Source organism: Anarhichas minor, unplaced genomic scaffold, assembly GCF_050575085.1.
Source record: "Anarhichas minor isolate MPS153535 unplaced genomic scaffold, ASM5057508v1 ptg000002l, whole genome shotgun sequence".
NCBI classification, from domain to species: Eukaryota; Metazoa; Chordata; class Actinopteri; order Perciformes; family Anarhichadidae; genus Anarhichas; species Anarhichas minor.
This window is the reverse complement of record NW_027466448.1, coordinates 3032976-3048904: the sequence shown is the minus strand read 5'-3', so window position 1 is coordinate 3048904 and position 15929 is coordinate 3032976. Positions and strand designations below refer to the sequence as shown.

The window sequence follows — 15929 nt, the reverse complement described above, 5'->3', positions numbered from 1 at the left end:
TCTTATATTTAAAAACGATAATCACCTTCAAACATGGGGGGACAGATTCCTTACAGCCCTTATGGACGATTGCAGTGCAAACTGGGAAAGAGAGATTTTTCTGAAGTTTTTGTAAATGCACTTTTTTTCGTAAAATAAATAAATAATAAAGTTTCAAAATGACGCTATTACTTACCGGAGCAATGCAGCAGGTCCTTTCCAGATGCCGGTTTATCACACACCACGCACATGGTGGGGCCCAAACAGGACCCTGTGTTGAATCGATGTCCATTCTGCGGCCTATCCTTGGTCTCTCTGTCCTTCCCCTTCCCCTTGGAAAGCCATGCCGGAGACATGAGCGCCAACAAAGAGGCCACACAGGCTAAACGTGACCGCTACAGCTAAGCTCTCTGAGCAAAGCAGGCCTCAGTTCATATTTTCACAAACCAGAGTGAGGTTCTAATTGCAGAGTGAACTCTCCCACAAGTAAGCGGATATATGAGCCAGGAAGGAACCCCCGCCTTTTTACAAACTATAAGTCCACCAACAAGGAAATGGAGCGTAGCATAAACAACACATGCAGGTCATGGAGCACTTCCAGGCTCTGTGCTGACTAAACAACAGGGGATTAATCATTAAAAGGGAAAGAGGTTGGACCCCGTGTTTGGACCGTCACTCTGACCTCGAGTTATTCCCAGAAACGTTTCCTGGTTGCGTTTCTCATAGAGTCACATATTCCATAGTAGTAGCAGTCTAGATCGGGGATACTGGCCTTCACAAAAGTTCTATAGTGTTTAGTAGCATGAATACTTAAATATACTTACTCATAAAAATAAATAATACAATTTAATCAGCCAGTTAATCACACAATTACTGGTATTCTTAAGCTAATAAACTAGGCTGAGAGTGTAATGTGGCATGTTTAACTCATGTTCGGTTATCGTTTTTATTCTAGTTCTTACGGTTGATGGGTGTTACAGCAGAGGTGTGTGGTTTGGGTTTACCTTGGTCTTGTTGCGTGTACTGGACATCCGGTTCTTGAGAAAACTGAAGGTGCGGATGACTTTGTACTTCTCTGACTCCACCTTTGTCGGGATGTTGTACTTATCCAACTCCTCCTCTTCAATTCTTAAGAAACATGAAAACAATCTCAGTGGGACTTGTTGTGTACCTTACAACACTTAAACAGTTTGTTTGCAGACATGCGTTAGTTGGTAAAGTCACGCCATCCTGGTCGTCTTCTTGCTGAGTCTACAGGACAATAAAAGCAAGGCTGATGGGTTAGTGTAGGTGCAGGCAGGGGGTCCTTATGAGTCTTTATTCTTATATGCTTGTAGTACACACGCATATAACTGAGAGGAGATGAAACAAGGAGAGTAGATGGGAGGAGAGGATAGGAAAGGAGAGATGAGGTGTTGAGGTGAAGAGAAGAGACAAGACAAGGAGAGGAGATGAAACAATGAGAGGCGAGGAGAGGTTATGAAACAAGGAGGAGAGGAGGGGAGATGAATCAAGGTGATGAGAGGAGACGAGATAAGAGGAGATGCATGAAGGAGAGGAGCGGTTAGTCAACGAGGAGAGGAGATGAAATGAGGAGAGGATATGAAACGAGGGGAGCAGAGGAGGTTGGTGGGTTGTTGTCAATCGATGCGTACATGCTATCGGTCTTGGTCAGAGTTAGTTGGAACTGGACGGTTAAAGGACGCTACAACAGTCGAACAGGGCTCGACCCCCCACATACTCTTTGAGGAACTCAGACAGGGTGAGATGTTGGAGGGACTCTGCCAGCTCCATGCTGCCCTCATCATCAGCAGACTGGGCTCGCTGACGGAACCTAATCTCCCTGTAAAGAACAGCGCACACACACACGGACATCCACTGACGTTTTAATGCTGATGATTAAAGATGCAAATCTGGTTGCTCAATTCACACACGAAATAGGCACAAAGGGCTCAATCAATGGGATGAAATGCTGAGTGCTACACGATCATTTTGTCCTGATTATGTCTGGTGTATTCCACTAGGGGGAGCTACTGAAGTGTGGCAGTTCAATAAGGGTATTTATACATAAGAGGGGAAAGGAAATATCAGTTGGCATCAGTGAAAATAGTCAGAGTGGAACAGGAAGAGGAAAGGAAATCCTCTTTTTCATCAGTGCCACATCTCCTAGAGCAGACAGAGACCATATAAAGCAGCACTGTCACTTTTTACAGCGTTTTTCAAATCATAAACCATAATTTGCCAGAGCATTGTAAACTACAGTACATCCACGATGCAGCAGGTCACATCTGGGGAGAGATGACACTCTTAGCCATGGATGGAAAAAAAACAAAGAGCATTGTGTATTACAGGAACAGGGCCGTGTGTAGCTCAGGGTCACACGGATATCTGTACGTCACTACCTCTGTTGTCACTGGGACAAAAACAGACGGGATCAAAACACCTGTAACGCACAATAAACCAGCTGTGCTTTAAATAAACAAAAGAGCTTCATGAAAGACGGCAGCAAACTGCCCGCTGTCACCAAGCAACCTGGATGTCATGGTTATCCACATACGTTGCTCCCGGGCGCTGGGATTACACATTTGATGTAACGTACGTCTTTTTAATTAATTGCGAAAGCCCAAATGAGTGAGGCCGAAGTGAAAGGACAGAGGCACGCTTAAACTGAAAAGACAAGACAAAAGGCCACGTAATCCAAATAAGACTTACAAGTAAATATTAATTAAATCATAAATACCTTTTTTCATGAGACTGCTCTGATATACTGGAGGCTCTTTGCTCTGTGTACATAAAGAAGGAGGAGTTGTACAACTTAATTGATCAACAACAATCAAAACAACACATTTAAAATTTAGACTGTTACAGAGTGAATAAAACCCCAACTGATGAGCAAAGAAACAGATGATCGGCACAGACGCGTAAAACAAGACAAAACAAAACACATGAAAGCTTAAGCACAGGCAGACACAGAGGGCTGACCCCTCAGACCCACATCATCATCAGGCTGCAAAGCAATCAGCTGTCTTTTCATTTCATCACTGCAAATGTGATTTCTTCTTGCACACCCACTGCCATTCTGATTACAATAAGGCTGCGTCATGATTAAGGAAGCCACACACACACACATGCAAACATATGCCGACGCCAAGGTTATTACACTTTGGTGACTCTAATTGACCTTTTACTTCAGCTATTGATTCAAATCCCCTTTCTAATTCCAACTGGTGTTTACTCGTATTTTAGTTTCCCACGATTTTGTACTTCAGCGGGAGCATTCAAGTATTCACAGATTTTACATTTAAGATGACTGAAGACATGTTCCTTTCATGTTAAGCAGGGGAAATATTTTGTATTTTCAAATGATGTTGGATAAAAGCAACTGGCAGTCATGATATCTCCATGCACAGGATAACTTCAGAATCATGTTTTTGTTGCCACCTGATGAATGTAAGTATTGCATTCACTCTCATTTTAGCTCTGTTTTGGTCTCGACCAAAGTAAATATCTGGCATTTTAGCTTCTAAATGCTCCACTGTGTTCCCCAGCTAGTTGCTGACTTTGTCTTTCTGCTGCTGCTGGACAGGCAGCATAAACATACAGTGGGTTTATCTGTGTTTTTTTGGGTGAAAACAGCTGCCTTCGCTTGGAAACGATTCGGTAGGCCGTAAAACCAAAACAAAGAGCTAACACATGTTACAAATCTCTGTAAGAGCTGAGGGGAACTGCTAAGTCAGGTGTTTCTGTTTTTGAGTCAAACTTAAATTTTCAGTAGTTGGAGAATCAGTTTACAGTAATAACCTTGACTCCCGCACACATAAGCACCGACACTGACAGCGGCATGCTGGCTATGCTGGGCCTTAGCGCAGTGTGACAGCTGCAGGTGTCCAGTACTTACTACCAGGGTGGAGAAGAGACAGAGATTTAGACAGAGAGAGGGCCTGAAGGAGAGATCGGCTGTGGCTGACACTGTGGAGCACGCCATCTACAGGGCACAGTGGACAGAGGGCTGCTCACACAACTATCACCACGTACTGTACAGTCAACTCCGGCCTGAGAGCTCTTGAATTGATATTTCTTGCAGTGGTGCAGGCTCATTGAGAATATTTGAAAAAAAAAAACTAAAACAAATCTAGAATCCTTTTCTATTTGAAGAAAACTGTTAAAGTAATAGTTTAACATTTTGGGAAACATGCATATTTTCTTTCTTACCAAGAGTTGAAGACCACTCTCATGTCTGTCTCTTGTGGTTTTTCAGGCTCAAACCTCGAGGGAGTCACTGCTCCGAGCCAAGAAACAGTGCGGCACACCCCATAAAACCTAAACTTTTTTACGAATTGAAACTTTCTGTGGGGAACTTTTAACTTATTATGAAACAGTCTCAACCAAATACTGATGCCTCTATATGACTTACATAAGTAAATGAGAAGAGTGGCCATGCTATATATTTATTCTGAATGCTTGTGATCGGTGCCACCGGGTTGGATCCGAGGAAAACAGATGCAGGTGATCTTCTCATCTAACTGTTGGCAACAACAAAAATAAGTGTATTTCCCAAAATGATGAACTATCGCTTTAAGCACATTCCTTTGTTGTGAGTTGACCGCACTTTATACATTCATAGTGAAACTATCTTTAGTTGATAGTTGGATTAAGAAAAAAACAGAACGTAAAAAGTTAGCATCAACCATCAGGGACACACCAAACAAGTGAAGTTAGTTCATTGACACGTTGTTAGTTATGTGTTAGACCACTGTACATTTCTAACTATGTGAGGGGGTGAATCGTCCCGGTGCTACTGACCAGGGCTGATATCTGAAGTGTGGTTGTCCCGGGAAAAACGAGCAGGACGCAAGATGATTTTGGGGGAAGAGTAGGAGTACGAACGCAGTCGAATCCCCTGGTCACACATTTCCTAGGAAAAAAAATGTGAATACAAAAACTTCAGGTCTTCAAACGTCTCGTGATATATGGAGAAGTGGAATTATCTGAGCCTGAGATAGTATTTTACTTTTGTGGTGGGTTCACATGCTGAGGAGGCAGATTGACTGCGAGTGCATGTGAGGTCAGGGGAGGGTCGATAGGTTTCCATTTTGTCTTCAATTTTCTCAACATCTGACAAGAGCGGGGAAAGTGGAGACTTTGGCTCAGCGCTGTCTTCTTCACTGTCCACTTCCAGAGCCACTAAACTGGGACTGGAGCAATACATGACCAGTTACACACAGAGAAACCGGAAAACACTGCGTTCAGACAAGAGAAAACGTTCTACCGTGTTTAGTACCTGAGGTCACAAGTGTCCATGGGCGGACTTTCTCTGTGATTGGTCGGCTCAAAGGACACGGGGCGGTTCAGCCTGGCGAGGGCCTGGTCGGCGGGTGAGAGTGGGGGAGAGCAGGGGAGAGAGGGAAGGTAGAAATCCTCTGAGTAGGGTGGAGGTGTGCCAGTAGCTGGCAGGAGATCTTCTGAGTCCACCGCGTCCCACAGCCCGCTGTCCGTCCCTGTGCTGTCCCTGGTCACTCCACTGACAATGTTCATTATTTCGCCATCTTCCTCCTACAGTAAAAACACACGGCAGGAGTAAGAAAAGTGCAAAAAAGAAGCAGTACATATTTTTAAAAGTAGCAAATCAGAAGAGATGACATGATAAATCTGAGTTTAAAGCGAGAGGGTGATGTATGACCTGTGTGTGATGTGTGACTGTCTGATCGCCGCTGTCCATCATGGAGAGCAGAGGGTCTGTAGCATGCTGGATGAACTGGTCCTCTCCAATGGACTGCATGGGATGCCCATTTACTGTGATAAACATACAGTACAATCTTCAGCAAAGGTTATAATCAATCAAATACTCTACTTCTCCACTCTGTTTTCCCAGTAAGGATCAACTGCTCTACAGTACTGTGCAACATGTCTATTAGGAATTTGTTTTTATCCTGCCGAATGATTTACTGTCACAGAACAAAGTGAGAAGCCACCATTATTCATCCCAACATCAGTTAGATGTTTGGTTGAATACAGACAGCAGCTCACAGAGTAACGTGGATTACCGTAACCAGACAACAGAAACACATCGACAACCACTTAAACAAGAAAGACACCAGCAAATATGCCAAAGAAGAGATAATAAATGACCAAACATGTCATTATATTGGACTGTTAAGTCATATCTTCGTCGGTGAGCCTTCTGTTCTGAATCATTGATTCGTGCCATAATTTATTGATCTTTCATTGCATGAATGTGAAGGCTTAGAGTAAAGAAAGGAAAATGTGATGACACTGCATACCGACTCCCCATTTGACCTTTAAAGGTTTGTTTTCATAGAAACTTCCACATATCAACTTCAGCGGCAGGCTGTCTATTTTCTGGCATTATTGACTAGCGTCTTGCTCTCTTTTATTTAAAACAGGAGACGCCTTGTTCACCATGAAAAACAAAGCTGTTTTTGAGAGGCAAAGTGGAGCTACTTTTAACGCATGTAATTGCTAGATATTCCCATAAGAATGCATCATAAATGATTACATGTTTTGCATTGAAAACCTTTAACGTAAAGTGAGTATCTGCTTTCAAATGTAAATAGTGCATTTAAAACGTATTTGCACAAAGCAGCATAAAGAAAAGTTGAAGCAAATATTTATTCAAGGACAGTGCCTGAGTAAAGTACGTGTGTACAGTATATACACAGCTATATGTGCCACTGGTGGATGGTGTTTCTATGATAACAATGTGGAAAAAAGCCCCTCTCCGTTGGAAAGCCATTTTCATAGCTCTCTAGCGGAGCACTTTCCACTCAGACTTTGATGTCTGGACCAGCCATGCCTGCACTAATGTTCGGGAAATCCTGGGCATCACTGAGGCATTTCCTCTCTGCTGCTCTCACACAGTGAAGACATTAGCACGGAGCTCAAACATACAACGCAGACCTGTTATGTCAATTCATTGTATTTATCTTGTCTGCCTATTTGCTCAAATCAAACTGTCAGTGTGTATAAAGCTTTCCACAAGGACACAAACACCTTAGTCCTAATTTAAAGCACGACGACAGACTGAAGGAGCAGTTGGCTAATTGTCACACCGACTATCTCCAACAATAAACCAGAGAAACCCTTGCAATCATTTCAACAGATCTGGAAAAAAAACAATAACTCTGGATGACAGGTTTGCACCACAGCGACCTCGAGCTGCTGTCAGTGAGCTCGACGACTTGTGCAATAGAAAAGAATCTGCAGTCCTGCTCGAGGGTGAAACATTGGGATCAATGCCCCTGCGTTGTCACTCATCACTACTTCACGTTATCATACACACATACACACACACACACACACACACACACACACTTCAGTTTATGGTCACAGAGTTTATGGGCTCCATTCAGCAGTCTCTCGAGCGTTCACAACAGACTCTTCATTCTTCCACGGGCGACACACAGGAAATTAGCATTCACGGTAACCGTGGCAACACCTGAAACATTTTGAGCATCCTCCTCAAAAGGTTTTACAAGCCAGCGAGTGTTTGCGCTAGCTCAGCTTACACAACCCGGTGTGTGCACATGCACGCGTCTAAAGAGAATTCAAGGTTAATGCATGGGGCTCACCTAAGATGTCAGCTTTTTGTAAACCTACGACATCCGAGCTTGTTAATTCAAGTACTGTACAGAGCTCCACTGTCCGATCCAGGGGAGTCGGGGGAGGGGATGGCAAGGCGACAAGGCCGGGGGGGGGGCAGAGTTTGAGTGGGACACGCCTGACCCCATTCCTGCCTTTGTCCCAGTGACAGGGCAGATTCCTGGACTGAGTCATTGGGGAAGCCAGCGGGTAAAGAGACCCAACCCGCACCGCCCGAAGCCAGACTCCAGGAGGATAATACATCCGTTTAATCAAAGGAAACTGCTCATCAACCTGAGACAGAAGTGAATCCCTGTCTGTCTGTGAAGCAGTTAGCGTATTGATTTCCTATGATGTGACTCAAAACAGGGCTCTGCATATTGTGCCAGCGCCACAAGAGAAAGGCTTCCAGTCGGGGCTTCTCAACCTACTAATTATGCGTTGTTCCGCATAGCCACAAATATGTATTTGTGTTTTGTTTTTTTATGAATTACCCATTCATTATTTAGGCCACATTAAGGTCCTTGCTCATGCCTGTGCAAAACAAAAATATTCAAACAGAGGTTGATGCAGGAAACACGAGCACACTCCTACTCCTCCTTCTTGTGCTCTTCCTCCCAGGAAAAGCAGTAGCAGCACAACATCAAGTCTTCTGGATATAACTCTAACTATTCAGGAATTGAAACCAGATGCCAGAGTATTATTGCCATGATATTAAAATGGAAACAGCATTTTGGATCGGATAAGTTGCTCTTGTGTTTGCCAAATCTTTGAGGTCGATAAATCGAGAGAGAAGAGAAGACTAGAGACGAGGAGAACAGAGGAGAAGAGAAGAGAAGAGAAAAGAAGAGAAGAAATGAGAAGAGAAAAGAAGCGAAGAGAAGAGAAGAATTACCAGATAATGAGGATGGGTATTCTTCTTCATCATCGTCGTCATCATCCAAAGAAAGAACAAGCTGTTCTTCAAATACCTTTAAACAAACCAGAAAACACACAGAGGAAACATGGCTTTTGGGAACATTCAAGTTGTTTTTACTTAAAAACAACACAGATCAAAATCACAGTTGCGTGCAACAAACTTCTGTAAACATTTACAGCACACAACGCACTCTGTTCCACAGACTCACACATATATCTGCACGTATACTCACGTTGTCCACCAGCACTAGCTCTTCCACTTGGAGCTCGGAGCCTGTGCAAAATAAAAATATTTAGCCAGAAGTTGACGCATGACACACTTAACACGTCTCCTCCCAAGAAGCGCCGCGTGGACGGCACGACATCGAGTCCTCTGTAAGTGACTCCACTATCGAGGAATTGAAGACTGCCAATGAGATGTTGTGCTCGTGCGAAGCAGCAGGTCCAGAGGAAGAGCACATACTCCCTGCTGTGGGGTTGTTATTTCGAGAGGATTAATGGACGGCTGCAGAAGGGTTAAGGTCAATACTGAGGTATACTTCCTTCTTCCCTTTAATGAGTCAATACTGAAATCTGCTATGGTTACAAAAAACAGTGGTCACAGGTTAAGTGAGAGCTACCCGATGTACGTGTGTGAGACAAACAAAAAAATAAAAGAGGCAGTGGCAGCATGGGAGATCTGGAACGGTCTCCCTCTGTGTGTGTGTGTGTGGTTACCAAAGGAGAGAGAAAAACGATCTGCCCCCTAAGGTTTCCTTGAACTGTCTGAGGAAGAACAAACACACGTGCAAAGGAAAGAGTGTGCCGTTATGGTGAATGTTGGAAGTGTTTTCTTAGTCTCCTTTTTCAGTTGTAAGTGATGGATGTCTGACCATACAAATGTTTGCTCAACTGATTCTGTGGTGGTTCATTTTCCACCGCTGCACACAGACACAGACAGCATATGAGAGCTGTTTGTGCAGGCCAGAGGCCAGTGTGATGGCAAAACCAATGATTATACTTCATCATTGAGTAATCTGTTAAACATTATTTTCGATGAATCATTTAAACATTTAGTCTCCATAGTAAGAAGAAGAAAGTTAAAAAAAAAAATGTCCATCACAATTTCCCAGAGAAACAACAGTCCAAAATCCAAAAATATTTTTATTTAAATCTGCATTTAAGAGCTGCTTCATAAATGAATTAGAATATTAATTGGTTATCCAAGCTAGTTTTCGGTCGTTTAACATATCGACCGATGATTTCAGCATCTGTCAGTCTTATGTCACTGCGTATGTGTGCTTGTCTGGCTCCGAGTGTGACGTTTGTTTTTGTCGGAGCACATGTCACACAGCTGGTACATCGATGTGACTGCTAACGTGTTGCACACGAGGCGAAACCACAGACAACACAGGTGTCCGGATTGATTTCACCTGTGTCTCTCTGGATCATGGAGGCACTAGTCTGAAGGCACTAAATGGCCACTGCAAACATGAATTCAATACTTCATACAGCACAGAGTTTAATTTAATAAGTCACCTTACCTTCATCACGAGGGAGCAATTCCTCTTTGCCCCTCTTGTCTGCCTCAGTATCAGCTTTGAGCACATTGATCTGGAACAAAAACAGATCTTACGTGAACACATTCACACTGTAAATATACAAAGAAATCACCGAATACGAGCTAAAAGCAAAAGAGTATGCTATTGTACTGTTTATGGTTATACTGATTGTAAAAGCCAAACCCTGCAGAATAACTCACGTGATTACATATTTCAAAACATCATCTAAGTTCATGCTGCACAAGCTACTAACACTGCATGCCCTCTGATTCATGAGCTGCAATAGCTGCAGTGTTTTGTTTACCGTTACTTGCTCAACTCTTGTCAAAATGTCTGATTGCAAATTAAAGGGTGTGGAAGTCAAGGGCTTTTTGTTTAAACAAGTCCGAACAAAACCTGTGCAAACGGCCTTATCTCGACAGCGACAACACATTACATCATGCACAGAGCCGCATGGGAATATTTATCAGCGAAGACTGCACTATTTGATGTAGTTTATGGGATTACAATAAGGACTTTAAATAAAGGCGTTTCCGCAGGTTTGTTCTCACCAGTTTGAGGATGCCGTCGTCTCCCAGTCTGTCTCGGAGGATCCCGATACTGTCCTGAGGGCAGCGGCCCGGTGCCTGCTGCACAGTCAGGGTCAGGGAGTCCGTCGCGGGACAAAACCTCAGCATGCAGGAGCTGTCGGACCACACACACCACACACCTGGAACAGGGCCTACTGCTGGACCTGGAGGACTGATGAGGGGAAAGAAAGATTATAGGATTTGAGGTTATTAGAACAGAAAGGAGCCTCCCTTATGAATCATTAGAAGTCTCTCATTAGTCATCATGTGTCAAAAATAAGACAAGAGATAAAATCATAGCCTTACGCTGCCAGCACCCTAAACATGGCGTGCTGTCCGTCCTTCTGAGCCAACTGGAGGGGTGTGTCTCCCTCCTGATTGGGTGAGGTCAATGCCCTTTGACCTCTTGGTTGGTGGATTAAGAAGCGCGAGAGATGGACCAAACCCAGGCGCACTGCAAGGTGAAGGAGGGTTTCCTTGGGCTGGAGCTCAGTAGCTAAAGAAAGAGACAGAGGAGGGAATGATATGGAGGCAGATACATCATGCACAATGCTGTTTTATTCTGAAATTAAAGCTACAGTTAGTAACTACAATAAAAAATAACTTTTTGTCATCTTTGCTCAAACTGTCACTGTCATCATCAGTTTGTTCAGTTTAGCTTGACTGCTTTTTCAACATGGCGGCCGGGTCACAACCTCTCTCATTTTACAGCTAAACAGTGCACGAGGGGAGAAAGAGGCAATGCAGTAACATAATCTGCATCAGCTGCAAAACTCCAGTATCTCTCAGGCTATGCTATACTTAACTTATGTAAAGTCAACTTTTACTCCAACCTTCAACTTTATCAAGGTGTGGTATCTGTGGTATGTGAAGAACTCAGGGTTACGCAGGGTGAGCAGTATATCAATAACATTATCACCGAGAAAAACTGGATGTTTCACCAACACCTGCTGTGAGACGGTTGCTGCTCTTTGCCTCGTGTAGGGTGGAGTATCAGGGAGCGTAAACAATAAGTATAAGGGTGTAATGTATGAACAACCCTGATGCTCTAACATGCACTAACTAGGTTCATATCACGCGGCAAGCACATGGTGGCAACAGCTTCGCACATGTCTGCCAATCCCTTGCTCAGCACAAATCCTCCATGTACACCCTTGTTGTTTTGTAAGCAGTGTTTGTAGAGAGGACCAGAGGTACTTCATCTTCCCTTTAAGTGTTGCCATGGCGCGGTCTCTCCTACCCAGGAACAATGTGCAGGAGAATTCAACTCTTATTTCCTCTTTTCCCTCCAATTTGCTGCTGGAGCCCTGTGATGAACCGAAACCCTCCGTCACCTCCACAATGGCGCCGTTAATTGTGACCCAGTTTCGCACCGACTGAGAGGAGTGAATACTGAACATGCTCTTCGTGCAAAAGTTCAACAAACAAGAATGTCATTGTCAAATAGGCCAGTAAATAGTGCGCCGGGGGACTTGGGAGCAACAGCTACTTTGCATTTGCACCTCGCCAGTGTTTTGCATGGGCATTTGCAAGCCATGTACATATACTATACTGCTGTCTAGGACACTCTGAGACTGTATGCAGCCTTCAACAGTCCCTCAACATTTGTTGAGGGATGTCATTTCCTTTTTCTCCCCATACTAAAGGAAACAATCTGGAATTTTAAAGAAGTCAGCAATATACTTTTCCATAATGGGCTATGTAATCTCTTAAAATGCACCCATGTGCAATATATAGGCTATTACTTTGGCCTGCTGAGAGTGTTTCGCCCTCATTTCCTAAAAGAAAATGAGGTGAGATTTCACTGCTTTGAAATAATGAAACATCATGAATCAAGATATCTGAGGCCAGACGCCAGAAACAACTCAGACACAGCTGCGGTGCAAAGGAGTGGGGGGTGCAGTGCAGAGGAGGATTGTGGGAGTTGATTTAATGGACTGCGAGACAACTCTAATCTGGCTGAAGAGGAATAATGGCAGTAATTGCTCCGTCTTTGGAGCACACCGGCCCTGCCCGGCCGGCTGGCTGGCTGGCTGGTCCTGCACATCATGTGATGGAGGACTTGGGTTGTACACAGTCAGATCTTATGTTGCGTTTTAAACCTACTGAACACAAGAACACCGACATCTGATAATTACTTTGAGCATAATAAGAAGATATATTTCTATTAAACCATTGATTCTAATACGAGTCATTTTTGACACACTCCTGGAAGAGTGTAGTGTCGTGTAACATGTCTTTCCAGAGACAGAGAGTGTCCCCTTTGCTGAGGACAATCCAAGCGCCTCAGTATGATCACTTAGCTCTTTTCTACTGCAGAAGTAGTCCCTACGAAAACTAGAATGGATATCTCAAAACCTGTTCCAATGAGAGCAGACTTGGGTGAACCAGCCCGAAGCGACATCTCCAGGATGTGCATTACAGCAACAACAGCACAAACAAAGAAGTGATTTGGGAGTTGAACAGTTGAGAGTCCTCAGATACGAGGACACTCAGGGGAATCCCTGATATTTGACCTCTGTAAATGATCCAGGAAGTAGCGGAGCACTGACGAGGAGGTGAGTGGATGAGGCCTCGAGGGCTTGTGGCTAAAAACTCTTTTCTAAGAGAGAAAAATGAATCCACACACATATAGACCTCCTGGATATGCTTTGTTTTGAGTCGACTGGTTTGTTTTTGAAGTTTAAACGATTCACAATATGCAGACCCAAATAAAAGCCTACAAGATTGCAGCGTGTGACTTTAACTCCCACTTCATTACCTTCTCTCGGCTGACTGTCAGTGTTTTTCCACTGCTGAGGGTAATCCATGTTGGCCATAGCTTGTGTGATCTTCTCATCCAGCTGCCTGAGACCAGCTTCATCACCTGAACTTCGTCTGAGCCGCACATCCTCCTCGTCTAAACCTGCAGCGGAGAGCTCCTCGTCGGCTGCCTGCGCCCACGTGGAAAACCTCTTCAGGACCTCTAGGTAGCTCTGGGGGCCAAGCTGGTCCCTGTTTGCGCTCAGGTACTCTGCCGCCTCCTGGGCAACGTCCCTGAGGTATTCAAGAGATGTTTCATCCTCGCATGGCTTGACTTGGCCCTCTGCGTAAAAGTAGGATGTGACAGAGACAACTTCCACAAGGGCATGACCTGAGGGAGAGGAAGGAAATCATGACAGCAGGGGGTGAGACAAAGACAGGCAAAGAGAGAAACGGGAGTGGTTTTAGATGCTGACTGAAGGACATACCAGGAACTGTGAAGCAAAGGGTCAGCCCATCATCTCCTCTTTTTGCTGCAGTCACATGTGTGAGGTCAGAACCTTGTAAAACAACATAAAACTCAGCGTCTTCAGGAGCGTTGGCTTGTAGCCCGACATGGGCCTCCACCTGTCCCTGAGATGAGGAAGAGAAAATCCATTTAATTGCCTTTTCACAACAACCAACGTATAAGACTCGTAGTACCTACAAGATTAAAAGCCTATAAGGAAAACGTCTTTTCTTATCACCCTGCTGACGCGTTCCGATTACCTTTAGTCAGTATCACAAAGTTCAATGTTCACATTGCATTGGATGGAAGGAGTAGAACGGGGCAACAAGGAAAAAGGAGAGTGATAATAGAGAGTGATAATCTCACGATGAGAGTGAGCTGCACCCTACTGGGCGTCTACTTCATGATCCATCCTCATAATGGGATTCATTATTTCTGTTACATCAGTGACCTGGTTTTTTTTTTAATGCCCTCATCTGAACTCTGCTTTGACCTGCAATCACCCCAAAGACACCCACGACTCTTTATCTTCATGCGTTCAGTACACTGAAGACGTCAGAATTCCCCCCCAAACTTACTGCGAGTGTTTTTATTGCGATACAATCCTATATCGTCCCATCCCTACTGCAAAGTAAATGTTTTTGTCCTCTATATAAACACAGATTACCAAAACACGGAAACCACAAGATTTACTTCACCTGCTCAATGTTATTATTTCCTCCAGAGGCTGACCTTGTGAAGAGGGTTAGCTCAAAGTGTATCGTTCAAGTTTAAGAGGGATGGCATACTTGAAGTTCCGTGCTTGTGCAATATCCTTATCTTCCATTTTCTTCTGCTCAGCTTGGGGGTTTATCTTGGGATTTATGGGGTCGTCCTTTATGCATCCGTATTGTTAGTAAGGTATCCATCATGTTGAAATGTATTTGTAGGGCCTCCATCAGCTCCATCAGTCTTATCTTATAATATTTTTGAGGGAGAGCAACTAAAAGCAGGGGACTGAAGCGTTGACATTACATCTTAGATTGTGTATGGATTAAATATAATTCAAATCAATATGTGTAAACAAGACTCAAGAGTCTGTGGGGCTTCACTTAGGCACTTGTTTTGAGCTAAACGCTAACGTCAGCATACTAAAGTACTCACAAAGACAATGCTCATTAGCTGATGTTTAGCAGGAATAATGTTCATATCTGGTTTGGTGTGTTGATATGCTATCATTTGCTAATCAACGCAACACAAAGTACAGCTGAGGCTGATGGGAATATCAGTAGTTTTACAGGTATTTGGACTTAAACTAGATAGCGAGCTGCCTGAAACAGGACACAGATAAAGTTCTACATAATTATGGTATTTTCAAAAGGCATTTCCTTAAAGCATTACAGGTGGAAGATGTATCTACATAATCCTCATAAGGATCGTGATGTGAACCTGGCTAACCAACCAATCATAGAGTTGGTACAGTTTTGCCTGAGCCTTGAAACTGATATCAGTGTCCCTTATATTTGTTTTGCCCCGAAACTGTTGGGGCTTTCCAGAGCTGCTATCTGAGTCCAGTCAATAGTGTTTCAGAGGTAGAGATGGAGCTGACCTCTTGTGTGAGCCGGCTGTTGGCTTGCACTGATAATAGAGGCCTGACTCAAGCTGCAGTTTCTCAGCTTGCTGTGAGCACTAAGTGGTTAGCTGTAGCACCACTTAGCGCTGTTAATGTTATCGTTGATTGTTTTTCCATCTTACAAAAAGATAAGATGTCGGCCTGTGGTTTGTGCAGCCTTCCTGATTTCTCACCAGGCTAGCTAGACCCACGGCATCTCCAGTTATTTTGCATTTTATACATTTTTAAAGTACAATTTCATTAATTTTCTTTCAAGGTTGCAAACATTTTTTATTAAACTTTTGCAAAGGTTGTCCAAGATTTGGACAAAGGTCATTCTCACACGAATTCCTCCTATTTGATGTCACTTGACGAGGACTATTCTGATATATCACAATGACAACAAAGAGATTTATCCATTCTCTCTCTTTACTTGTTTATTTTTGGAAAATTGTCCTCCAGCTGCAAGTATCATTATTATA

General features: G+C 43.6%; 1 protein-coding gene across 1 annotated transcript in view; it reads right to left on the bottom strand.

Moving 5' to 3' along the window:
• Positions 1-15929, bottom strand: part of arhgef28a (Rho guanine nucleotide exchange factor (GEF) 28a) — a 33155-nt gene that overhangs the window by 13931 nt on the left and 3295 nt on the right. The window contains exons 2-18 of the mRNA XM_076083534.1: positions 13837-13981; positions 13368-13739; positions 10913-11102; positions 10589-10778; positions 10020-10089; positions 8730-8770; positions 8474-8549; positions 5660-5772; positions 5261-5532; positions 4991-5174; positions 4783-4894; positions 3878-3964; positions 2720-2762; positions 1721-1822; positions 984-1107; positions 176-311; positions 26-81 (exon numbers count right to left, since the gene is read on the bottom strand). Of these exons, the coding sequence (XP_075939649.1) occupies positions 26-81; positions 176-311; positions 984-1107; positions 1721-1822; positions 2720-2762; positions 3878-3964; positions 4783-4894; positions 4991-5174; positions 5261-5532; positions 5660-5772; positions 8474-8549; positions 8730-8770; positions 10020-10089; positions 10589-10778; positions 10913-11102; positions 13368-13739; positions 13837-13981 (2313 nt within the window). The remainder of the gene's footprint in view (positions 1-25; positions 82-175; positions 312-983; positions 1108-1720; positions 1823-2719; positions 2763-3877; positions 3965-4782; positions 4895-4990; positions 5175-5260; positions 5533-5659; positions 5773-8473; positions 8550-8729; positions 8771-10019; positions 10090-10588; positions 10779-10912; positions 11103-13367; positions 13740-13836; positions 13982-15929) is intronic.